Source organism: Ranitomeya variabilis, chromosome 2, assembly GCF_051348905.1.
Source record: "Ranitomeya variabilis isolate aRanVar5 chromosome 2, aRanVar5.hap1, whole genome shotgun sequence".
NCBI classification, from domain to species: domain Eukaryota; kingdom Metazoa; phylum Chordata; class Amphibia; order Anura; family Dendrobatidae; genus Ranitomeya; species Ranitomeya variabilis.
In genome coordinates this window covers 850993483-851019125 of record NC_135233.1, presented here as the reverse complement: position 1 = coordinate 851019125, position 25643 = coordinate 850993483, and the positions used below count along the sequence as shown (strand labels likewise).

The 25643-nt window shown below is 42.2% G+C and overlaps 1 protein-coding gene across 1 annotated transcript in view; it reads right to left on the bottom strand.

Annotated features, from left to right (window-relative positions):
* Nucleotides 1-2726: 2726 nt before the first annotated feature.
* The window catches only part of LOC143803972 (uncharacterized), a 254169-nt gene continuing 231252 nt past the window's right edge, over nt 2727-25643 (bottom strand). Inside the window, exons 26-28 of the mRNA XM_077281723.1 lie at nt 15920-16030; nt 13629-13711; nt 2727-2860 (exon numbers count right to left, since the gene is read on the bottom strand). Of these exons, the coding sequence (XP_077137838.1) occupies nt 2789-2860; nt 13629-13711; nt 15920-16030 (266 nt within the window). The 3' untranslated portion in view covers nt 2727-2788. The remainder of the gene's footprint in view (nt 2861-13628; nt 13712-15919; nt 16031-25643) is intronic.

The following is a 25643-nucleotide window of genomic DNA, read 5'->3' as shown; positions in this document are numbered from 1 at the left end:
TGCCCTTGTCTCCGATTGATTGACTTTCTGATTTGATCGAAACTTCAAACCTGTGAAACCTTTAGCGTTTCTCCTAAAACTTTTCATGTAGGTTTCCACATCAACATAAACTCCTCGCAGATATTGTCCTTGATGGACTTTAAGAAAAGGACCCCAGCGCTGCAACTCTACAGTGCTAACCACTGAGCCACCTTGCTGCCTGCGTTAAACCCTCTCTGGCCATGCGTCGATTCAAAAAGTGTAAGAAATAATTTTAATATTTAAAAATGAAACCTGAACACAAGTGCTGTATTGATATACATTTTTAATAACTAACAAATTATGTATACATATCAATATTATTATCTCTAAAGGATGCCAATATAGTCATTTGTTCTTTTTATGTAAATGATTGTCATTACTTAAAGCTAATTACAAGTGCTTTCATCCTGTAGCCTCATAAGTAGCCAAACAAGAAAAAACACATAGAAGCTAAAAATTTTAAAGTTGTGTTTTTTAAAATTTTATATAACGTGCCATTTTTTCTCATGTACATTCACTAATATATGTGACCATGCTGCATAAATGTTTGTTGCATAAACTGTTTTTGATTGGCCACAAAAAATCTAGAGCATCTACTCAATCAATAATGAGTCACAAAACCTCTCTTGGGCTGGTTTCCCATTAGCGTATGGTATCCGATGATTCTCTCATGCGAGAGCATCGGATGTGATCAGGGGTGGATTAAGGGTAGCCAGGGCCCCAGGCTGTTCAGACACTGTGGGCCCCCCGATCATGTGACGAGGTCATGTGATGGGGTCAGGTGACGGGGTCATCCGATGAGGTCATGTGACGGGATCATCATATGCCTGAACCAGATTATTCCAGAAAAATAGTTGCTGTGTGAAACTATAACCTGTCAAACATCCATTGATCTAGTCAATTTACCCTTCAGTTCAGTATATAGTATACAGTGTATAGTGTCAGTGTATAGGTAACACTGACTCACCAGTGACGTCTCTAGGTGAAGTCCTTCATCTTTCATCTAGCACAGACCGCCATCACTTCATCCAGCCAGGACTCGTCTCTGCAGGAAATAACACAGTTATCTCGAGCTCAGCTTGTAGAACACATTATTTAATTTTTCCCAACTTCTACATTACACCACATGAAGAAAAACAGGCGACATAGTGTCACTCTACACAGTAACAAGACCGCACCCCCCATTTAAAACAGTGTCCTCAAAAAATAAAATAAATACATCCCTGCAGTAATAATATCCCTTAATTAGCCCCTTCTTGTAATAATAATATCCCCCATCCTGGCCCCGTGTATCTCATTCCTGGCTCCAGCCATATGTTCTCCCATCCTGCCCTCATGAGTATCCATCCTGCCCCATATGATCTCCCCATCCTGCCCCATCAGTCTCCATCGTATCTATTCTGCCCCATGATCCTGCACGATCTGTCTCCAATCCTGCCCCATGTCTTTCATTCTGCCCCATGTCTCCAATCATGCCCCGTATCTATATTCTACCAGTGTGTCCAGCATCTCTGCCCTCAGTGTGTCCAGCATCCTGCCCCCAGTGTGTCCAGCACCCTGCCCCCAGTGTGTCCAGCACCCTGCCCCCAGTGTCCAGCATATTGCCTCAGTGTGTCCAGCAATCTGCCCCAGTGTGTCCAGCAATCTGCTCCAGTGTGTCCAACAATCTGCCCCAGTGTCTCCAGCAATCGGCCCCAGTGTCTCCAGCATTGCCCCCAGTGTGTCCAGCATTGCCCCCAGTGTGTCCAGCAATCTGCCCCAGTGTGTCCAGCAATCTGCCCCAGTGTGTCCAGCAATCTGCCCCAGTGTGTCCAGCAATCTGCCCCAGTTTGTCCAGCAATCTGCCCCAGTGTGTCCAGCAATCTGCCCCAGTGTGTCCAGCATATTGCTCCCAGACAGTGTCCAGCATTCTGGCCCGGGACCCCGGATTGCCGTTCACAAAAAAAAAACGAGTTCTTCTCACCTGATCTGTGCTCCAGCGGCAAAGCTCCCTCCAGCAGCAACGATGACGTCAGACACCGGCGACGTGTGCGCTGCACCTGTGGCCAACTTCAGCTGCCAGCCTCCAATTGGGCCCCCTCTCTGCCCACCAGGCCCATACGCCAGTCAGGGCAGTAACACCCTGATGGCGGCGGGCAATCTGAGCGGTAGCCCAGGGCCCCCCACACCACTGGGCCCTGGGCTACCGCCTAGATTGACCCTATTATAATCCGCCCCTGGATGTGATATGCTAATGACACTCGGCTCTTGCTCTGCTGCGAGTATGAACTAAGTGCCAGTCATGCAAGCACAGCTGTGGAGGAGATGGAGAAAGTAACTTTTCCATTTCTCTGCCGGCATAGATGGGAATCGCACTTAATTTGGGTGACACCCAAGTGCAGTGAGATGTTTCACATGCATCCATAGACTTGTATGCAATCTGATCCTCAGGTGCAATCGCAACATGCTGTGATTGTTTTTCACATGCCGAATCCTCATGAGAAAATAATCGCAGATGGGAGATGCACAGTAGAGAAACACTGTAGTGAATGCAATCCAATTTTTTATCGGATTGCACGTGTGAGGCCTTATAGAAATGTTGCCCTCCTATAATCACAACCAATGAGAAGCAATATACTAGATTTCAGTGTATGTTACATATTGCACTCTGGATGCTATGGTTTATACGGTCAAAAATATCATGACAATAGATTTACTGTGGTTCATTTTTTATTAGGATGTCATTTTAATCATATTTATTTGAAAATGCTCTTCAAGCTTGAAATTGTCAAGTTCTCTCCCCTTTCCAAATGGCAGTGATATTTTGCTTTGGAAATTTTGTCTCGAGGTATGTATTTATCTGCAGAAAAAAATTAGATGTTACATTTTAACATTAAAAGTGAATCTTCAATTTAGACTTGGTGTCACTAACTTTTTTTTGTTGGGGCTACTATGTAAAATCACTCAGTTTTGTTGCACTTTACTATGTTGATTAACGTTTTGGGAATAATCTGTCATGTTGTTTTCTTCTGTAGACCTAAGGGTACCATCACACAGTGAAATTTCCATCGCTACGACGGCACGATTCGTGACGTTCTAGCGATATCGTTACGATATCGCTGTGTCTGACACGCTACTGCGATCAGACATCACGCTGAGAATCATACGTCGTAGCAGATCGTTTGGAACTTTCTTTCGTCGCTTGATCACCCGCTGACATCGCTGGATCGTTGTGTGTGACAGCGATCCAGCGATGTGTTCGCTTGTAACCAGGGTAAACATCGGGTAACTAAGCGCAGGGCCGCGCTTAGTAACCCGATGTTTACCCTGGTTACAAGCGTAAATGTAAAAAAACCAAACAGTACATACTTACATTCCGGTGTCTGTCCTCCGGCGTCTCAGCTTCTCTGCACTGTGAGCGCCTGCCGGCCGGAAAGCGAGCACAGCGGTGACGTCACCGCTCTGCTTTCCGGCTATGGCGCTTACACAGTGGAGAGAAGCAGAACGCCGGGGACAGACACCGGAATGTAAGTATGTACTGTTTGTTTTTTTTACGTTAACGCTGGTAACCAGGGTAAACATCGGGTTACTAAGCACGGCCCTGCGCTTAGTAACCCGATGTTTACCCTGGTTACCCGGGGACTTCGGCATCGCTCCAGCGCCGTGATTGCAAAGTGTGACCGCAGTCTACGACGCTGGAGCGATATTCATACGACGCTGCGACGTCACGGATCGTGCCGTCGCAGCGATGGAAATTTCACTGTGTGACGGTACCCTAACTTTACCAGGGGGAAATATTGTTTCCTTTGTCAGCTGTGTATCTTAACATCTAGAACTTTATCTAAATGATTGGCAACCAGAAACTGTGACACAAGCCAAGCCGGCTCTGCCCTAGCCCCCTACCTGCATTAACCAATAATTAAAAGCGAGTAGCCTGTGCTCCATATTCACTGTACCATTACCAAATTTTAGGGTAGATATAGTCATTCCCTTCATGTGTTATAAAGAAAACAGTACCTGATAAAACTTATATTAATTAATACTGTACAGTTTTGGAGTTTTTGCATGTGTCATTTCTGTATTCCAAACTCTTACAAGATTGATTAACCCCTTCACACTGCTGGAACAGCGCCAGCACAAGGGCTGAGTATAGGCTTTTTATTTTATCAGTGCTAAACGTTTAGATTAAGAAGTGTTTGTCCTAGTAATGGACAACCCTTTTAATGCTCACTGAGAAATTTTGTTCCATTATTGAGGTTTATGATGAGGATGATGAAATTCTTTTTCATTTCCTTTCCCCCATGTTTTCAATTAATAACTTTCCATTACTTTGTGAACACGGTCTTATTGCCATGTCCTGTTGTTTGTCTATTCCCATATTTTTAATCATGTGATCTACATGTGTTTTGCTCATTGGTCACTAAATATTATTTAAATTTCAAGAGACCCATTCCCATGCAACTTCGATAAAAAAAAACGCCTGTGAGCTTTTGAAGTGTGTTTCTCTGATCATGTTTTGCTTCATCGTTTTTATTGTCAAGGATTTAACGTTTTCATGCCTAGTTACACACGTGTGGTGACACGTTTTCTTGCTTCAGCATGCCGTAGAGCTGATCAGGTAAGCTGGTTTCATCCATTTCTCTATTTGAATTTTTATGCCCTTAAACCGGATAGTTATATCACACAAAATAGATAATAAATAACATTTACCACATGTCTACTTTACATCCGCATAATTTTTGAAACTTTTTGTTTTTGTCAGAAAATTAGAAGGGTTATAATTTCTCATTTTTAAAAAAAAAAATTTAGAAAACCAAAATTTTTAGGGACCACATCACAGTTGAAGTGACTTTTAAATGCCTATAGGACAGAAAATACCCCAAAGAACCCCATTTTAAAACCTGCAGCCTTAAAAGTACTCAAAAACACATTCAATAAGTTTAATAATCCTTTAGATTAGTAACAGGAAATAAAGCAATGTGGAACAAAAAAATAAACATTTTAATTTTTCCCTCTAAAATGCTGCTTTAGCTCCAAATCTCTCATTTTCACAATGGTAACATGAGAATATGAAGAATACAATTTGGTGTGCAATTTATCCAGAGTACACCAACACCCCATATGTGGTGGAAAATTACTGTTTCTGCCCATGGCAGGGCTTGGGAGGGAAGGAGCACCATTTGACTTTTGGAGCACAAAATTGTCTGGAATAGATAGCAGACGCTGTGTCATGTTTGCAGATCCCCTAATGTGCCTAAACAGTAGAAACCCCCACAAAGGACTCAATATTCATCCTGCAAGGAATTTATCTTGAGGTGTGGTGACTCGAGTACCTTGAAGCCGCAGGTGGCTCACAAATTACAAACATTCAGCCATGAAAATAAAAAAATCACATTTTCCCCACAAAAATGTTTTAGCTCCAAATTTTTAATTTTCACAAGGGTAAGAGAAAAATGGACCATAAAACTGGTACAGCGATTCCCGTTTGTGGTGAAAAACTACTGTTTGAGGGCATGGCAGGGTTCGGAAGGGAAATAGCACCATTCAACTTTTGTATCGCAAAGCTGGATGGAAAAGATAGTGGACTTCATGTAGTGTTTGCAGAGCACTTGATGAGCCAAAACAGTGAAAAAAAACCAAACGTGACCCTATTTTGCAAACTGCATCCCCAATGAATTCCTATTGTAAGCAGTCAGCATATTAACACCATAAGTTTGTCACATAATTTTATGCAATAGAATGGTGAAGAAAGAATAATTACATTGGTCAACACAAAAAAAATGTTCAGCAAAGGTAATATGTCTGTATTTATGGAGTTTGATGTGCAGATTAAAAAATATGCTTAGTTTTGCTCTATCACAAAGTTTCTGAGATAGAAGTATTTTTGTTATTACGTTATGTCTGCATTTTCATTGTTATTCCCATTTATTTGCTTGTCTTACTTAATTGTGAATTTTCTTACAGGGACAACATCAGTAAAGGTTTTAGTGAGTTTTATGGGAAGGAGTATTGACAGTGCAGTCCACCAATAACTGCTTCTCAGAAAGTCACATGTTATGGGGAGGAGCTAACTGTTATGAGGCGGTAAGATTTGAGTCAGTTAGAAAAGGATGGTGGTGGCATCAAGGACTGGTATGTGAGACTCTGACAGGAGACAGGCCTCTACAGGGATCTGAGCCCTGCCATAGGGAGATAGAAGGGAAGGCAGCTGAAGGAGTTGAGGAAATGCTAAATGCATACCAGTGTTTTGGATGTCACATGTCTCTGAAAATACACTTTTTGCATTCACATTTAGATCTCTTCCCTCAAAATCTTCGGGATGTAAGCGATGAACAAGGCAAGTGGCTTCATCAGGACATTAAAGTAATGAAACACCGCTACCAGGGTTTTTGGAATGACTCAATGATGGCAGATTGCTGTTGGATGTTATATAGGGACAACCGTCAAAAGTCGTATCAATGACAGTCTAATGTCAAGCACTTTAAATTTCTGCTCATATTTTGGTTTTTATTTTGCATGTGAAATTATTTTGGTTCAATAAAAACTGTTTTGTAAGGTGAAGCATTATTTTCTGATACGTAGACTACTGTTTTTCTTAATGTCGCCAGAATATTTCCTATACCTTATAATAATGATGCTGCTCCATGGAAACTATACGTGCTACAAAAAAACTATATACATTTTTGTAATCAGGACAAAAGGATGATTCAGAAAAGTACAAAGTCACCTGCGATGATTACAAAAAATATTTGTAGAATAATTATTCAGCTTGGCATGAAATTGTACTAGTCATTTTGCACCATCCTTAGTTATTAGGTAACGTAAATGCCTCATTGAGCTGTTGCAAAATCTTCAAAGAATCTCCAACGAAAAACTAAAAGTGGGAAAAATAAGTATTTGATACACTGACGATTTTGCAAATTTTCCCACCTACAAAGAATGGAGAGTGGGAGAGTATTGTTTATCATAGGTGCACTTAAACTGTGAGAAAAAGAATCTAAAAATAAAAAAAAACAGGAAATCACATTGCACGATTTTTACATAATTAAATTGCCTTTAACCCCTTCATGACCCAGCCTATTTTGGCCTTAATGACCTTGCTGTTTTTTGCAATTCTGACCAGTGTCCCTTTATGAGGTAATAACTCAGGAATGCTTCAACGGATCCTAGCGATTCTGAGATGGTTTTTTCGTGACATATTGGGCTTCATGTTAGTGGTAAATTTAGGTCGATAATTTCTGAGTTTATTTGTGAAAAAAACGGAAATTTGGCAAAAATTTTGAAAATTTCACAATTTTCACATTTTGAATTTTTATTCTGTTAAACCAGAGAGTTATGTGACACAAAATAGTTAATAAATAACATTTCCCACATGTCTACTTTACATCAGCACAATTTTGGAAACACATTTTTTTTTTTTGCTAGGAAGTTATAAGGGTTAAAATTTGACCAGTGATTTCTCATTTTTACAACAAAATTTACAAAACCATTTTTTTTTAGGGACCACCTCACATTTGAAGTCAGTTTGAGGGTTCTACATGGCTGAAAATACCCAAAAGTGACACCATTCTAAAAACTGCACCCCTCAAGGTGCTCAAAACCACATTCAAGAAGTTTATTAACCCTTCAGGTGTTTCACAGCAGCAGAAGCAACATGGAAGTAAAAAATGAACATTTAACTTTTTAGTCACAAAAATGATTTTTTAGCGAAAATTTTTTTATTTTCCCAAGGGTAAAAGGAGAAACTGGACCACGAACGTTGTTGTCCAATTTGTCCTGAGTACGCTGATACCTCATATGTGGGGGTAAACCACTGTTTGGGCGCACGGCAGGGCTCGGAAGGGAAGGAGCGCCATTTGACTTTTTCAATGAAAAATTGGCTCCAATCTTTAGCGGACACCATGTCGCGTTTGGAGAGCCCCCGTGTGCCTAAACATTGGAGCTTCCCCACAAATGACCCCATTTTGGAAACTAGACCCCCCAAGGAACTTATCTAGAAGCATAGTGAGCACTTTAAACCCCCAGGTGCTTCACAAATTGATCCGTAAAAATGAAACAGTACTTTTTTTCACACAAAATTTCTTTTAGCCTCAATTTTTTCATTTTCACATGGGCAACAGGATAAAATGGATCCTAAAATTTGTTGGGCAATTTCTCCTGAGTACGTTGATACCTCATATTTGGGGGTAAACCACTGTTTGGGTGCACGGCAAGTCTCGGAAGGGGAGGCGTGCCATTTGACTTTTTGAATGGAAAATTAGCTCCAATCGTTAACGGACACCATGTCGCGTTTGGAGAGCCCCTGTGTGCCTAAACATTGGAGCTCCCCTACAAGTGACCCCATTTTGGAAACTAGACCCCCCAAGGAACTTATCTAGATGCATAGTGAGCACTTATAACCCCCAGGTGCTTCACAGAAGTTTATAACGCAGAGCCGTCGAAATAAAAAATAATTTTTCTTTCCTCAAAAATGATTTTTAGCCCAGAATTTTTTATTTTCCCAATGGTAATAGGAGAAATTGGACCCCAAATGTTGTTGTCCAGTTTGTCCTGAGTACGATGATACCCCATATGTGGGGGTAAACCACTGTTTGGGCGCACCGCAGGGCTCGGAAGGGAAGGAGCGCCATTTGGCTTTTTGAATGGAAAATTAGCTCCAATCATTAGCGGACACCATGTCGCGTTTGGAGAGCCCCTGTGTGCCTAAACATTGGAGCTCCCGCACAAGTGACCCCATTTTGGAAACTAGACCTCCCAAGGAACTAATCTAGATGGGTGGTGAGCACTTTGAACCCCCAAGTGCTTCACAGAAGTTTATAACGCAGAGCCATGAAAATAAAAAATAATTTTTCTTTTCTCAAAAATGATTTTTAGCCCACAATTTTTTATTTTCCCAAGGGTAACATGAGAAATTGGACCACAAAAGTTGTTGTCCAGTTTCTCCTGAGTACGCTGATACCCCATATGTGGGGGTAAACCACTGTTTTGGCACACGTCGGGGTTTGGAAGGGAATTAGTGACGTTTTGAAATGCAGACTTTGATGGAATGATCTGCGGGCGTCAGGTTGCGTTTGCAGAGCCCCTGATGTGCCTAAACAGTAGGAACTCCCCACAAGTGACTCCATTTTGGAAACTAGACCCCCAAGGGAACTTATCTAGATGTGTAGTGAGCACTTTGAACCCCCAAGTGCTTCACAGAAGTTTATAACGCAGAGCCGTGAAAACAATAAATGTGTTTCCTTTCCTCAAAAATATTTTTTTAGCCCAGAATTTTTTATTTTTGCAAGGGTAACAGGAGAAATTTGACCCCAAAAGTTGTTGTCCAGTTTCTCCTGAGTATGGTGATACCCCATATGTGGGGGTAAACCACTGTTTGGGCACATGCCGGGGCTCGGAAGGGAAGTAGTGACGTTTTGGAATGCAGACTTTGATGGAATGGTCTGCGGGCATCATGTTACGTTTGCAGAGCCCCTGATATGCCTAAACAGTAGAAACCCCCCACAAGTGACCCCATTTTGGAAACTAGACCCCCCAACAAACTTATCTAGATGTGTGGTGAGCACGTTCAACCCCCAAGAGCTTCACAGAAGTTTACAATGCAGAGCCGTGAAAATAAAAAATCATTTTTCTTTCCTCAAAAAAGATGTTTTAGCAAGCAATTTTTTATTTTCACAAGGGTAACAGGAGAAATTGGACCCCAATATTTATTGCCCAGTTTGTTGTGAGTACGCTGATACCCCATATGTGGGGGTAAACCACTGTTTGGGTGCACGTCAGGGCTCGGAAGGGAAGTAGTGACATTTGAAATGCAGACTTTGATGGAATGGTCTGCAGGCATCACGTTGCATTTGCAGAGCCCCTGATGTGCCTAAATAGTAGAAACACCCCACAAGTGACCCCATTTTGGAAACTAGACCCCCCAAGGAACTTATCTAGATGTGTGGTGAGCACTTTCAACCCCCAAGTGCTTCACAGAAGTTAATAACGCAGAGCCGTGAAAATAAAAAATAATTGTTCTTTCCTCAAAAATTATGTTTTAGCAAGTAATTTTTTATTTTTGCAAGGGTAACAGGAGAAATTGGACCCCAACAATTGTTGCCCAGTTTGTCCTGAGTATGCTGGTACCCCAAATGTGGGGGTACACCACTGTTTGGGCGCACGTCGGGGCTTGGAAGGGAGGGAGCACCATTTGACTTTTTGAACGCAAGATTGGCTGGAATCAATGGTGGCGCCATGTTGCGTTTGGAGACCCCTGATGTGCCTAAACAGTGGAAACCCCTCAATTCTAACTTCAACACTAACCCCAACACACCCCTAATCCTAATCCCAACTGTAGCCATAACCCTAATCACAACCCTAACCCCAACACACCCCTAACCACAACCCTAACCCCAACACACCCGTAACCCTAATTCCAACCCTAACCCTAATCCTAACCCTAATCCCAACCCTAACCCTAATCCCAACCCTAACCACAACTGTAACCCCAACACACCCCTAACCCTATCCGTAACCCTAACCACAAGCCTAATCTTAACCCTATTTCCAACCCTAGCCCTAATTCCAACCCTAACTCTAATTCCAACCCTAACCCTAAGGCTATGTGCCCACGTTGTGGATTCGTGTGAGATTTTTCCGCACGATATTTGAAAAATCTGCAGGTAAAAGGCACTGCGTTTTACCTGCGGGTTTACAGCAGATTTCCAGTGTTTTTTTGTGCGGATTTCACCTGCGGATTCCTATTGAGGAACAGGTGTAAAACGCTGCGGAATCTGCACAAAGAATTGACATGCTGCGGAAAATACAACGTAGCGTTTCTGCACAGAATTTTCCGCACCATGGGCACAGCGGATTTGGTTTTCCAAAGGTGTACATGGTACTGTAAACCTGATGGAAAACTGCTACGAATTCGCAGCGGCCAATCCGCTGCGGATCCGCGGCCAATCCGCTGCGGATCCGCGGCCAAATCCGCACTGTGTGCACATGCCATAACCCTAACCCTACCCCTAACCCTACCCCTAACCCTAACCCTAACCCTACCCCTAGTTCTAACCCTAGTTCTAACCCTAACCCTAGTGGAAAAAGAAAAAAAAAATATTTTCTTTATTTTATTATTGTCCCTACCTATGGGGGTGATAAAGGAGGGGGTTTATTTATTATTTTTTTTATTTTGATCGCTGTGATAGAACCTACCACAGCGATCAAAATGTACTTTGTAATGAATCTGCCGGCCGGCAGATTCGGCGGGCGCACTGCGCATGCGCCCGCCGTTTTGGAAGATGGCGGCACCCAGGGAGAAGACGGACCGACTTCGGGAGGCTCGGTAAGTATGAGGGGGTGGTAGGGGGGTGGATCGGAGCACAGGGGGGGATCGGAGGACGGGGGGAGCGGACAGGAGCACGGGGGAGCGGACAGGGGGACGGAGGGGGGTACCGGACAGTAGGGAGGACTGGGGAGGAGATCGGCGGTGGGGGGGGCAGAACATGATTTCCAGCCATGGCAGATGCTATTGCAGCATCGGCCATGGCTGGATTGCAATATTTCACCATTTTCATAGGTGAAATATTGCAAATTGCTCTGATTGTCTGTTGCACTTTCAACAGCCAATCAGAGCGATCGTAGCCACGTGGGGGCAAAGCCACCCCCCCTGGGCTGAAGTACAACTCCCCCTCTCCCTGCAGATCGGGTAAAATAGGAGTTAACCCTTTCACCCGATCTGCAGGGACGCGATCATTCCATGACGCCACATAGGCATCATGGGTCGGATTGGCACCGACTTTCATGACGCCTACGTGGCGTCAAAGGTCGGGAAGGGGTTAATTGCATGAAATAAGTATTTGATCACCTACCAGCCAGCAAGAATTATGGCTTTCACAGGCCTGTTAGTTTTTCTTTATGAAGCCCTCCTAATCATTACCTGTATTAATTGCACCTGTTTGAACTCACTACCTGTATAAAAGACACCTGTCCACACACTCAATCAATCACATTCCAACCTTTCCACCATGGTCAAGACCAAAGAGCTATCTAAGGACACCAGGGACAGAATGGTAGACCTGCACAAGGCTGGGATGGGCTACAGGACAATTGGCAAGCAGCATAGAGAGAAGGCAACAACTGTTTCTCACAATTATTAGAAAATGGAAATAACACAAGATGTCTGTCAATCCTCCTCAGTCTGGGGCTCCATGCAAGATCTCACCTCGTGGGGTGAGGATGATTCTGAGAAAGGCCAGGAATCAGCCCAGAACTACACTTTAGGACCTGGTCAATTACCTGATGAGAGATGACACCACAGTCTTAAACATTATTATTAATAACACACTATACCATAATGGATTAAAATCCTGCAGGGCACCAAGGTCACTCAGCTCTCACCACCAAATGTCCAGACCCATTTGAAGTTCACAACTAATCATCTGGATGATCCAGAGGAGGCAAGAGAGAAGGTCATGTGGTCGGATGAGACCTAAATAGAACTTTTTGATATCAATTCCACTGGCCATTTTTTGGAGGAAGAAGAATGAGTACAACCCCAAGAACACAGTCCAAACCATGAAGAATGGTGAGAGAAACATCATACTTTGGAGGTGTTTTCTGTAAAAGTGAAAGAACGACTGCACTGTATTAAAGAGAGGATGGATAGGGTCCTGTATTGTGAGATTTTGACCAACAACCTCCTTTCCTCAGTAAGAGCATTGAAGATGGGTTATGACTGGATCTTCCAGCCTGACAATGACCTGAAACACAAAACCAGGGCAACTAAGGAGTGGCTCCCTAAGAATCATTTCAAGGTCCTGAATGGTATTACCCGATCTCCACACCTGAACCCAATAGAAAATCTTTGGACGGAGCCCCGAAACCTGAAAAATCTCGAGAAGATCTGTATGGAAGAGTGGGCCAACATCTCTGCTGCAGTGTATGCAAACTTGGTCAAGAACTACAGGAAATGTCTGACCTCTGTAATTGCAAACAAAAGGCTTATGTACCAAATATTAAGTTCTGTTTTTCTATTGTATCAAAATCTTATTTCATGCAATAAAATGCAAATTAATTGTGTAAAAATCATACAATGTGATTTTCTGGATTTTTTTTTAAGATTCTGTCTCTCACAGTGGAAGTCTACCTACAATAAAAATGACAGACCTATCAATTCTTTGTAGGTGGGAAAACTTGCAAAGTTGGAAGTGCATCAAATATTTATTTTCCTCACTGTATATATAAGTATTTTAACACCTTTAGTTCCTACTCTTGAAAGCCTTCTAGCTGATATATGTCCCACATTTTTGGGTTTTGCCATAGTGACGTATAATTTGTGCATCATTCTGGACCTAATAGTTCCTAGCCCACTACACTTTATGCATTACGAAAAAAGCTTTCTTTCCTCCTGCCAAACTTTTCAGCTCATGACTTTACAAACCCTCTAATTTTAAAATACCTCTAAATATTTCACTAGAGTTGAACTTAATTCCACAACACTTCAGGCAATGCCAATGCTCTTACTTCCTTTGGTAGCTGAAGTATTTCTAGTTGGATTTTTGGAATTCCCCTTTTACATGCTATATACAGTATCTAAATACATTTTTTATTTTCCTAGTATTCTTTGGAATCCAAATTGTAAATGTTACCTTCAATATTAATAACTCTTGTATTTCTGTTGAATTGAGCATTGATGATGAGACAATCAGAGATATAAATAAGCTTGCCCGATCTGTGGAGAAAAAAAAGCACAATTTCCCATATAATTACATAAAAAGAATATGAGCAGTAATTGGATCCACAAATTGAATTGACATACACTTGCTCAGAAGTGTATGTTGTACCTGTAGATCTATGAATCTCTCAGTTTGGCTTCTTAGACCAGTCAAACAAGGACTTAAATGTGTAAAAACCACTCATCTGAAACTGGCATCATTTCTGCATAATATTGTACAGTACATTTTGAGCTAGAATATCCACTGGACCTTCATTTCAGCTAGATTTTATTGCTATATGACAATACTACAATTTTTCTTTAGCACTAGTGTTTATACAACACAGGCAGACCTAAGCTACTTAGGCAGGAAATATAATAATACAGTGATCCCTCAAGTTACAATATTAACCCAATAGGTCATGTATCCCCCTTTGATGTGGGCTCCGGCGCTGTGCCCGCATCTGTTCTGGCATATGAGAGCTAATTTGATAAGCTGTCATATGTCTCTAACAGCCCAGGGTGGAATCACGATCCACCTCTATCTGTTAATTAGTTTAATGCCGCTGTCATTCTCTGTCAAGGCATTTAACTCACTCTTACAGGAAGCACACCACTAACCCCACCCCTTGGTGCCCCTGTGACATGATCAAAGGGTACCTATGCATTGTCATGACAAGAGAGCCATGTGCTTGTCATTGCTGATCTGCTATGGATGCCGGCTCATGTTTAAAAAAAAAAAAATAAATAAAAGTTCAAATCACCCTCTTTTTTCCCCATTCAAAATAAAACAAAGAAACAAAATGAAAAATACACATATTTGGTATGGCTGTGTTCAGAAATGCTTAATCTATCAAGATATGAAAAGAATAAATCAGAACAGTAAACCGCGTAACAAGAAAAAAATCTAAATTGCCAGAATTAACTTTTGTAATTGCAGCATTACAATAAAACGCAATAACAAATGATCAAGACATTGTATCTACCCCAAAATGGTATCAATAAAAACGTCAGCTCAGCATGCAGCTCCAGATCCCGAAAAATGTAGACACTATGGGTCTCAGAAAACGGCACTATTATTTATTTTTATTTTTTTACAAATCTGGGAATTTTTTTTCGGCATATAAATAAAAAAGGATCTATACATGCTTGGCATCTGCAAACTTGTAATGACGTGTAGAATCATAAGGGCAGGTCAGTTTTTGCCCTTTGTAAATATGGTAAAAGAAATAATTGTGGACTGGCATTTTTTTGCAATTTCATCACACTTGTAATTTTTTTCTTGTTTTCCTGTATACTACATGGTAAAAGCAATTGTTTCATTCAAAAGAACAACTCGTCCCGCAAAAAACAAGCCCTCACATGGCCATATTGACGGAAAAATAAAAAAAAATCTGTCTCTGGGAAGAACGTGAGCAAAAAATAAAAGCTCAAAAATGGAAAATCCTGAGATCATGAAGGGGTTAATTAGTTGAAACCCCTTCTTCGCCACCATAACAGATGTGACTATACATTTCTGCAGAGCACTTTGGTAATTCTGAACCACACATTCCATACCCTTCCATTGGTGTTGGATAAGTGTATATTAGAAATTAGAAATCTTTAAGTTTAAATTTGCCAGTTTGCAGAATTTAAAAAAAAAAATTTGGAAGATCGAGTCTCCAAAAATCAAAAGTTCTGCAAAGCTTCCAATTGCCCTGAAAAGACGTGTATGATACTCTGAGGTCCCCTACATCTTTATCCAACCCTTTTCTCTAATAAAAACACAACTTTAGTTACATCAATGTGACCTAAAAATAAATGGCTATGGGAAACTGGATGGTAACTGGTGGAAACCCAACAGCTTGTTCGTCACATACTAATCGTCTTCCAAGAAGTGTTGTCACACACTATCTGTATAATTTGTTCATTGTTTTATGGCTCTTTATATTATGTTTGAGACTTCTCTGGCTGATCAACCTTCTGCAATTTTAAAAGGGTGGTGGCAATTTTAGGAGATACATGCAAAGCAAAACGCAAATTGTTCAATTTCGACGGTTTCATCGAATCTCTAAAAATTCAAATTGAATTACACTTGCATCGAATCGGTTTGCTGTTTTCTACTGGCTGTCCAAGGTAGAACAGAGTGGCCTTCGCTTGGTGTTCAAAAGAATATTACCACTATAAATTATAATACACACTTACACATTGATGAAAACCTGGCACAGGAAGAATTTAATTACTCACCGGTTTTAATAGCGCAGATGTAACTTCCAATTGTATTAGTGCAGATTGCATTAGTTGAGCAGGTATTGTTCATCTTGCATTCATCAATATCTTCACAATTGGTTCCAACTCCTAATTAAAGATGCAATTATTGAGAAAGCCTTGCAACTTACGATAATAAGGGTATGTTCTTACATAATTATTTTGTAGGTGGAAAAACCCAACATAGTTTTCAAAAGGAATCCATTTTAGAGATCGCATTATTTTTTTGAGGTGGTTTTCAAGAGTTTTTCTTCAAATCCTTTTGACTTGACAGTGGTAAATATGGAGAAGATTCCAATGAGATTCTGCAGTAATGTTACTTAGTACTTTTTTTCCACAGCGAAGATTTAAAAACTTCATTGTAGAAAGCTGCACAAAATATTTGGTATATAAATTGGATTTTCTGTTGATATCAAAAGCAAGTATATTCAAAACATGTTTCAATTGATTTCTGGAGGGGAAAACAAGCCTACTGTGCACCCAGGACGTTTTCTTTCCCTATGTGTTATTTTCAATGTGGAAAAAGAAGCAATATATCAATTCTTGATATGTCTATATCTAAAAATAAAATTATCTAAATTTGACTATCGAATCAGTTGAAGCAGAAAAAAAATCAACAATCACAAAAACGTGTAAAAACACGCCACAAAATTAACCAAACAACGTTTGAAGGAAATCAGCAAACCCTGGATAAAAAAAAACACTATTTTTAAAATAATTTTTTATCTAGAGAAAAACAACTGTATGAACATACCATAAGGAAAAGAACCTTTCATGCATTGGTAATTTAGTGAAATGTATCCTGTTGCTTACGCCAACATCATTCTGCTTCTGGTCAGTGTGCTTTAGGCCGGTTTCACACGTCAGTGTCTCCAGTACGTGAGGTGACAGTTTCCTCATGTACCGGAGACACTGACACACGTAGACCCATAAAAATCAATGCATCTGTTCAGATGTCATTGATTTTTTGCGGACCGTGTCTCCGTGTGCCAAACACGGAGACATGTCAGTGTTCGTGGGAGCGCACGTTTTACACGGACCCAATAGAGTCAATGGGTCCGCGTAAAACACGGACCTCACACGGACATTCTCCGTCTGTGGTCCGTGTGCGTGCAGGAGACAGCGCTACAGTAAGCGCTGTCCCCCCCACTGGTGCTGAAGCTGGTATTCATATCTTCCCTGCAGCAGCGTTTGCTGTAGAGAAAATATGAAGAATAGTGTTAAAAATAAAGATTTAGGTGTCCGCCGCCCCCCACCCCCTGTGCGCCCCCCCGCTGGTCAGAAAATACTTATCCGCTCCCTCGCTGCTTCCTGGTCTGGCCGCGCCTCCTACTGTATGCGGTCACGTGGGGCCGATCATTTACAATCATGAATAGTCGGCTCCGCCCCTATGGGAGGTGGAGCCACATATTCATGACTGTAAATGATCGGCCCCACGTGACCGCATGCAGGAGAAGCCGCGGCCAGACCAGGACGCAGCGAGGGAGCGGGTAAGTATTTTCTGAACAGCGGGGGGGGCGCACAGGGGGTGGGGGGGGGCGGCGGACACATGGATCTTTATTTTAAACACTATTCTTCATATTTTCTCTGCAGCAAACGCTGCTGCAGGGAAGATATGAATCGCAGCTTCAGCACCATGCAGAGTGGGTACCACACGCTCCGTGTGGTACCCACTCGCCATACGGGCGGCACACGTGTGCCGCACGTATGGCCTCTGTGAGTTCCCAGGCACACGGACACGGATAACTCCGGTACCGATTTATTCCGGTACCGGAATTATCTGGACGTGTGGGTCAGCCCTAAGCGTGATCATACAAATATAAATTATGTTTTAGTAATGGCAAAAATTATCATTACATACTACAATGCAGACCTACAAAGTGATGAGAAAGCCTTGAAATTAAATGTACTGAGTAGAGAGGGTGCGAATAGTTTTGCAGGACCCTGACATTCTCACCGCCCCGGCTGCGTGGTGGGCTCGCAGTCTCATTCTTCTTGCCTGTCTGTGCCTGCCACACTCACTTTCTGGTGGTGCGCCCCATCTCTTAAATGTCACATGAAACACACACAACTCACATGTCAGACATATGCAACACATTTACCTCTCACAAACATGCAGTACACACCGTTCACATATCAGAGGCAGCACACACATTACATCATTTACGTACATATCAGATGCATACAGCACTCACACTGCACACATGCTAGATACATGAAACTCACACACTGAGCACATATATCAGATACATGCAGCGCACACACAAATCGCTCAAATATCAGAAATATACAGCACACGATAATCACATATCAAAACTACACTAACTATTATTATTATTATTATTTATTTATATAGCACCATTAATTCCATGGTGCTGTACACTAGATGGGGTTACATCAAAATACAAATATCACTTACAGTAAACAAACTAACAATCACAGATTGGTACAGAGGGGAGAGGACCCTTCCCTTGCGGGCTTACGTTCTACAGGATGGTGGGGAAGGAGACAGTAGGTCAGGGGTTGAAGTAGCTCCGATGGTGTTGAGGTGGCCGTGTGGTCATTACAGGTTGTAAGCTTCTTTGAAGAGATGGGTTTCAGGTTCCGTTTGAAGGTTCCAAATGTACTATTCACATATCAGACATAGACAGCACACATATCAGGAAAATGCAGCCCACACACATCTCACATATCACACATGCAGCACACTTGCACTGCTCATATATGAGACATATACAGCAAACATACTGAACACATGTCAGATGCAAGCAACACATATGAGACATACTGTATGTGTCACACACACTGGATTTATACTTCATTCACATATCAGATACATGCAGCACCCACACTGTACATACATCAGACACATTCAGCACACACACATCACTCACATATCAGATACATACAGCACAAACATTACACACATCAGACACAAGCAGCACACATATCAAATACATAGCAGATATATGCAGCACAGACACATACATTGCTCACATATTAGATACGTACAGTACAAACATTACACACATCAGATATATGCAGCACACACTGCACACATATCAGATGCATGCAACAAACACATACTAATCATTTATTACACATGCAGAACACACACCACTCATGTATCATACTGGCAAGTCTCTGTTTATAAGGCCGGTTTCACACATCAGTGGCTCTGGTACGTGTAGTGACAGTTTTCTCACGTACCGGAGACACTGACACACGTAGACCTATTCAAATGAATGGGTATATGCACATGCCTGCGTGTTTTCACGGACCGTGTGTCCGTGTGCAAAACACGGAGATATGTCCGTGTTTCTCCGGAAGCAAGGTCCGTAAAGCATCCCGCACACGTGCACACGGAGAACAGTGTGCACTCTCCTCCATGTGCACATACCGCCGCATAAGAAACAGCACTACAGTTAAGCATGTGGTGCTGAAGCTGGCATTCATCCCTTCTGTCCTGCTCGGCTGAAAGCAGCGCTTGCAGGAGAGAAGGGATGAAAGGTCAAGTTTTTTTTGTTAAAAATAAAGTTTGGGGCCACCTCCCGCATCCCACCCCTTTCCAAACCCCCCGTTAACCCGCCCGCTGGCAGAAAAATACTCACCCAGCTCCCGCGATGCCTCCTCTCAGCGTCGGCAGCTTGTCCTGTGTAAGCGGTCATGTGGTACCGCTCATTACAGTGATGAATATGCGGCTCCACCTCCCATAGGGTCATAGGTCCGTGTGGTCCTCAGGCGGCACACGGGCGGCACACGGCTACAGCACGTGTGCCACACTGATGTGCCACGTGAGCACACGGACATGGATAACTCCGGTACCGCTTTCTCCGGTACCGGAATTATCTTGACGTGTGAGACTGGCCTAAGTGTGTGTAGGCGGGAGAGTAGCTGCCGGGATTGGTCTGTATGACTAGTGTACAGCTCAGCTTGATTCGCGGCTGCTATTAACAACATGTTTTAAAATGCTGCTGTGTTTCAGATACTAACATATATATATGGCTGGGATATAAAAGCCAGTGGCTAATGCAAGCTGCCCATGGTTTGGGCACCATGTATCAGCTGACAGGTTTACTTTAATATGATACTGATTTTGTTTTTAAGTGTTTAATAGTTTATTTTTATTTTTTATTTTATTAAATAAATTAATGTATTTGCATTTTATTCATTTGTTCCTGTATCTAAAATATGCAGTGTAAAATCTCCATGATGATATGACTGATGTCACAATCTGAGCATCAGTGGGTAAAGGTAGATCCATCAGTTCTGCGGTATGTTAGTGCTCATGGGATCTGTAAGTAGAGAACTGTGCTGTCACTGACTCAATTGAATGCACAGCAATTAGTTAGCATTATATATATATTTTTTTAGATGGTATATTATGTTATTTATATACTGATTTACCTAATTATAATTATTGTCTCCACATGATGGGGATGGTTTGTTTTATAAATAGGTTTACCTCAATGTTTTAGCATTTTCTATGACTAAGGGTGGGGTCACACTTGCGAGTTCAATGCGAGAAACTAGCGCATCAAGTCCCAACACTGCTGCCGGCATTCAGGACCGGAGCGTGCGGCTGCATAGAAATACCTACAGCCGCATGCTCCGGTCCCAAGTGCCAGTGGCAGTGCCGGGACTTGATGCAAGAGACTAATTTCTCGCATTGAACTCCGTAGTGTGACCTCGGCTTAAGGGCGCATATAGCGCAAAAATGCATCAGAGTGTTTTTCTATCAACAACATATGGATTGTAATTGTTTGATACTTATGGAATAAAATTTGAAGATTGAATCTATTTGTTTGGATATGCCATTTAACCCCTTTCCAACATCGGGCGTAATAGTACACTGATGTCGGACTCCCCCTGTTTGGTGTGGGCTCCGGCGCTGAGCCCACACCTTTCCAGGCATATGACAGCTGATATAGTTGGGCTCAAAAGTTTACATACCATGGCAGAATTTTTGCTTTCTTGGCCTTTTTTGAGAGAATATGAATGATAACACCAAAACCTTTTCTCCACTCATGGTTAGTGGTTGGGTGAAGCCATTTATTGTCAAAGATTATTGTCATTGTCAAAGAATTAACCTGATCACTAAACGGTATAACGAGAAAAATTTTCAAAAATTCTGAATTATGGGTTTTTTGGTCGCCGCTACATTGCAATAAAATGCAATGAGGGGCTATCAAAAGATCGTTTCTACACCAAAATGGTAACGTCAGCTTGGCACGCAAAAAATACGCTGTCACTCAACCCCAGATCATGAAAAATGGAGACACTACAGGTCTCGGGAAATGGTGCCATTTTTTTTTCAATACTTAAATTTAAAAAACCTAGACATGTTTGTTGTCTATGAACTCATAATGACCTGGAGAATCATAATGAAAGGTCAGTTTTAGCATTTAGTTAACATCTCATGAAGTGCAGCAGAACCCATTGTGGCTGCTGCTACAGCCTGTGGAGTTTTGTTCTCTGAATGACCCTTCATAGCCTTTGGACCTTAGATTCACAGATCGTCATGGAAACGTTGGACCTGTGTAGGAACTTTTTGTTTTCTAATAAATTGGTGAACAAGGGACAATATCTTGTCTTTATCTCTTTTAATGTTTTTCAGGTATCCATTTGTGGACTATGGTGGATTCAGTGGTTCAGTGGACTTCTGTGAATTCCACACACTATGGAAGACCTGCGTGGCTTTTTTTTTTTTTAGGAATTGGTGAACCAGGGAAAGTATTGGGAGTGTTTTTGTAATAAAGGGTTTTTTGCTTGGGTGTTTCTAGTTTTTGATTACTGGGTTAGTAATGGAGGTGCCTGATAGACACCTCTTCATTACTAACCCCAGGGCTTCATGACAGCTGTGATTTTTGGCAAATCACAGCTGCCTTAAACCCCCAACTACCATTACTTCAATTGCCATCACACCAGAATTGGTGCATCTAATGTGATGGCTACTTCTGGAAGGCTGCATGCCACTATATTTAGGCTGGTAACCATTGAACTTCCCTGCTTGATAATATTAGTACACAGGTGTCTGCTTTACCGTTGCTGTTTATCGAAAATAAGTAAGACCCCACATAATTTTTTGAATTATTTATTAGGGTAAACAAAGCTAAATACCTTTTAGTGCAGCATGAAAGGCACTTAACGGTGCAAGTTTATTACTACAGGACATGTACAATGGTTACGGAATGTATTCAGACCCCTTTAAATTTTTTCACTCTGTTTCATTGCAGCCATTTGGTAAATTCAAAAAACTTTGTTGTTGTTCTCATTAATGTACACTCTGCACCCCATCTTGACTGAAAAAAAAACGAAATGTAGAAATTTTTGCAAATTCATTAAAAAAATAAAAATATCACATGCTCATAAGTATTCAGATCCTTTACTCAGCATTGAGTAGAAGAATCCTTTTGAGCTAGTACAGCCATGAGTCTTCTTGGGACTGATGCAACAATTTTTTCACACCTGTATTTGGGGATCCTCTGCCATTCTTCCTTGCAGATCCCCTCCAGTTCCATCAAGTTAGATGTGAAGGTTGGTGGACAGCCATTTTTGGGTCTCTCCAGAGACACTCAATTGGGTTTAGGTCAGGGCTCTGGCTGGGCTAGTCAAGAATGGTCACAGAGTTGTTCTGAAGCAACTCCTTTGCTATTTTAGCTGTGTGCTTTGGGTCATTGTCTTGTTGGAAGGTGAACCTTCGGCCAAGTCTAAGGTCCAGAGCACTTTGGAAGAGGTTTTCATCCAGGATATCTCTGTAATGGCCCCATTCATGTTTCCTTCAATGGCAACCAGTCGTTCTGTCCCTGCAGCTGAAAACCGCCCACATAGAATGATGCTGCCACCGCCATGTTTCACTGTTGGGATTGTTTTGGGCAGGTAATGATCAGTGCCGGGTTTTCTCCACACATACAATTTAGAATTATCACCAAAAAGGTCCATCTTCATCTCATAAGTAGGGTTGAGCGATTTTCATTTTTTAAAGATCGAGTCGGGTTTTGTGAAACCCGACTTTGTCCAGAGTCGAGTCGAGGGCAGTCGGCCGATTATCGCTAAAAGTCGGGGATCGATCGAAACACGAAACCCAATGCAAGTCAATGGGGAAGCATAGTCGGCAGTGAGTGGAGGCCAGGAAAACACCTACAGTGCCCATTTTAATGCCAAAAACATCCATTCTTGTTTCTGAAGCTTGTCAATCTTAATTAACTTTATAATAATAGTTGTTCATTGGAACTTGGGGGTCATTTGGCAAAAGTTGTGGGGGGTAGGGCTGGTTCAAGGTTTTAGTGGGCCCAGGAATCATGGACTACGTCACGGCGGTGGAGCAGGGAGAGGTAAGTATTTCAACATTGCAAGTGCTGTGATCCTGAGCAAGCAGGGGGGGCACTCGTTCGCATTGGCACTGGCACAGGGCCCCTCAAAGTACAGCGGTGTGTTTGCACGGCGGGGGCGCCTCCCACCAGCAGCGACACTTTTGCGTACTCTGAGGGGCCCTGTGCCAGTGACGTCGCCAACGAGTATGCCCCCCCCACCTGGCTGTGTAGAGTGCAAGGGGAATGTAGTGGTCTAGTGTTGTGAATTAGACTTTTTGGCTCCCTCTTGTGGTTACTAGTGATATGACTCTGGGATTGTCTTTCCTCAGCTTGGCACCCACCTGGGTCGTTAGTCCAGGGGTGTTGCTATATAAACTTCCTGGATCCTTAGTCCAGTGCCTGGCATCGTTGTATTCAGATCCTTTCTGTTTGCTCCTGTCTGCTGGTCCGGGTTTGTGCAAAATTAAGCTAAGTCCTGCTTCTTGTTTTTTTGGTTATTTGCTTTGCTCTTATTTTTGTCCAGCTTGTACTAAATGTGATTCCTGACTTTGCTGGAAGCTCTAGGGGGCTGGTGTTCTCCCCCCGGGCCGTTAGACGGTTCGGGGGTTCTTGAATATCCAGCGTGGATATTTTGATAGGGTTTTTGCTGACCATATAAGTCATCTTCTATATTCTGCTATTAGCTAGTGGGCCTCTCTTTGCTAAATACCTAGCTCATTCTTACGTTTGTCTTTTCCTCTTACCTCACCGTTATTATTTGTTGGGGGCTTGTATCCAACTTTTGGGGTCTTTTCTCTGGAGGCAAGAAAGGTCTTTCTTTTCCCTTCTAGGGTTAGTTAGTTCTCCGGCTGGCGCGAGACGTAGGCACGTTCCCCGGCTGCTGCTATTTGTGGTGCTAGGATTAGATATATGGTCAGCTCAGTTACCACTGCCCTATGAGCTGTTTTTTTGTGTTTGCAGACTTAGTAATTATTTCTGAGACCCTCTGCCATTGGGGTCATAACAGTATGCCAGGCCAACATTGAATGTTTAATGCATTGCAGAAGTGGGATAATAAGAAAGGAAATTCTGAGTTGTTTTTTTTTTTTTCCTCTCTTCCTCCCCTTTACCTCTGAGTGGCTTGTGCTTGCTGCAGACATGAATGTCCAGACCTTGATTACAAGTGTAGACCAGCTTGCTGCTCGTGTGCAGGGCATACAAGATTTTGTTACCAGTAGTCCAATGTCTGAACCTAAAATACCTATTCCTGAACTGTTTTCTGGAGACCGATTTAAGTTTAGGAATTTCAGGAATAATTGTAAATTGTTTCTATCTCTGAGACCCCGTTCATCTGGAGATTCAGCTCAGCAAGTTAAAATTGTTATCTCTTTTTTACGGGGCGACCCTCAGGATTGGGCTTTCTCGCTAGCGCCAGGAGATCCGGCATTGGCAAATATTGATGCATTTTTTCTGGCGCTCAGATTGCTTTACGAGGAACCCAATCTTGAAGTTCAGGCAGAAAAAGCCTTGCTGGCTATTTCTCAGGGCCAGGATGAAGCTGAAGTGTATTGCCAAAAATTTCGGAAATGGTCCGTGCTTACTCAGTGGAATGAGTGTGCTCTGGTCGCAAATTTCAGAAATGGCCTTTCTGAAGCCATTAAGGATGTGATGGTGGGTTTCCCCATTCCTACAAGTCTGAATGATTCCATGGCGCTGGCTATTCAAATTGACCGGCGTTTGCAGGAGCGCAAAACCGCTAATCCTCTGGTGGTGTTGTCTGAACAAACACCTGATTTAATGCAATGTGATAGAATTCAGACTAGAAATGAGCGGAAAAATCATAGACATCAGAATGGGTTGTGTTTTTACTGTGGTGATTCTACACATGTTATATCAGCATGCTCTAAATGCCTAACAAGGGTTGTTAGTCCTGTCGCCATTGGTAATTTGCAACCTAAATTTATTTTGTCTGTGACATTAATTTGCTCATTGTCTTCTTACCCTGTTATGGCGTTTGTGGATTCAGGTGCTGCCCTGAGTCTTATGGATCTGTCATTTGCCAAGCGCTGTGGTTTTGTTCTTGAACCGTTGGTAAATCCTATTCCTCTTAGAGGTATTGATGCTACGCCATTGGTGGAAAATAAACCGCAGTTTTGGACGCAGGTAACCATGTGCATGACTCCTGAACATCGGGAGGTGATTTGTTTTCTTGTTCTGCATAAGATGCATGATTTGGTCGTTTTGGGTCTGCCATGGTTACAGACCCACAATCCAGTCTTGGATTGGAAGGCAATGTCTGTGTCAAGTTGGGGCTGTCAGGGAATTCATGCTGATTCCCCGCCGGTGTCTATTGCTTCCTCTACTCCTTCGGAAGTTCCTGAGTATTTGTCTGATTATCAGGATGTATTCAG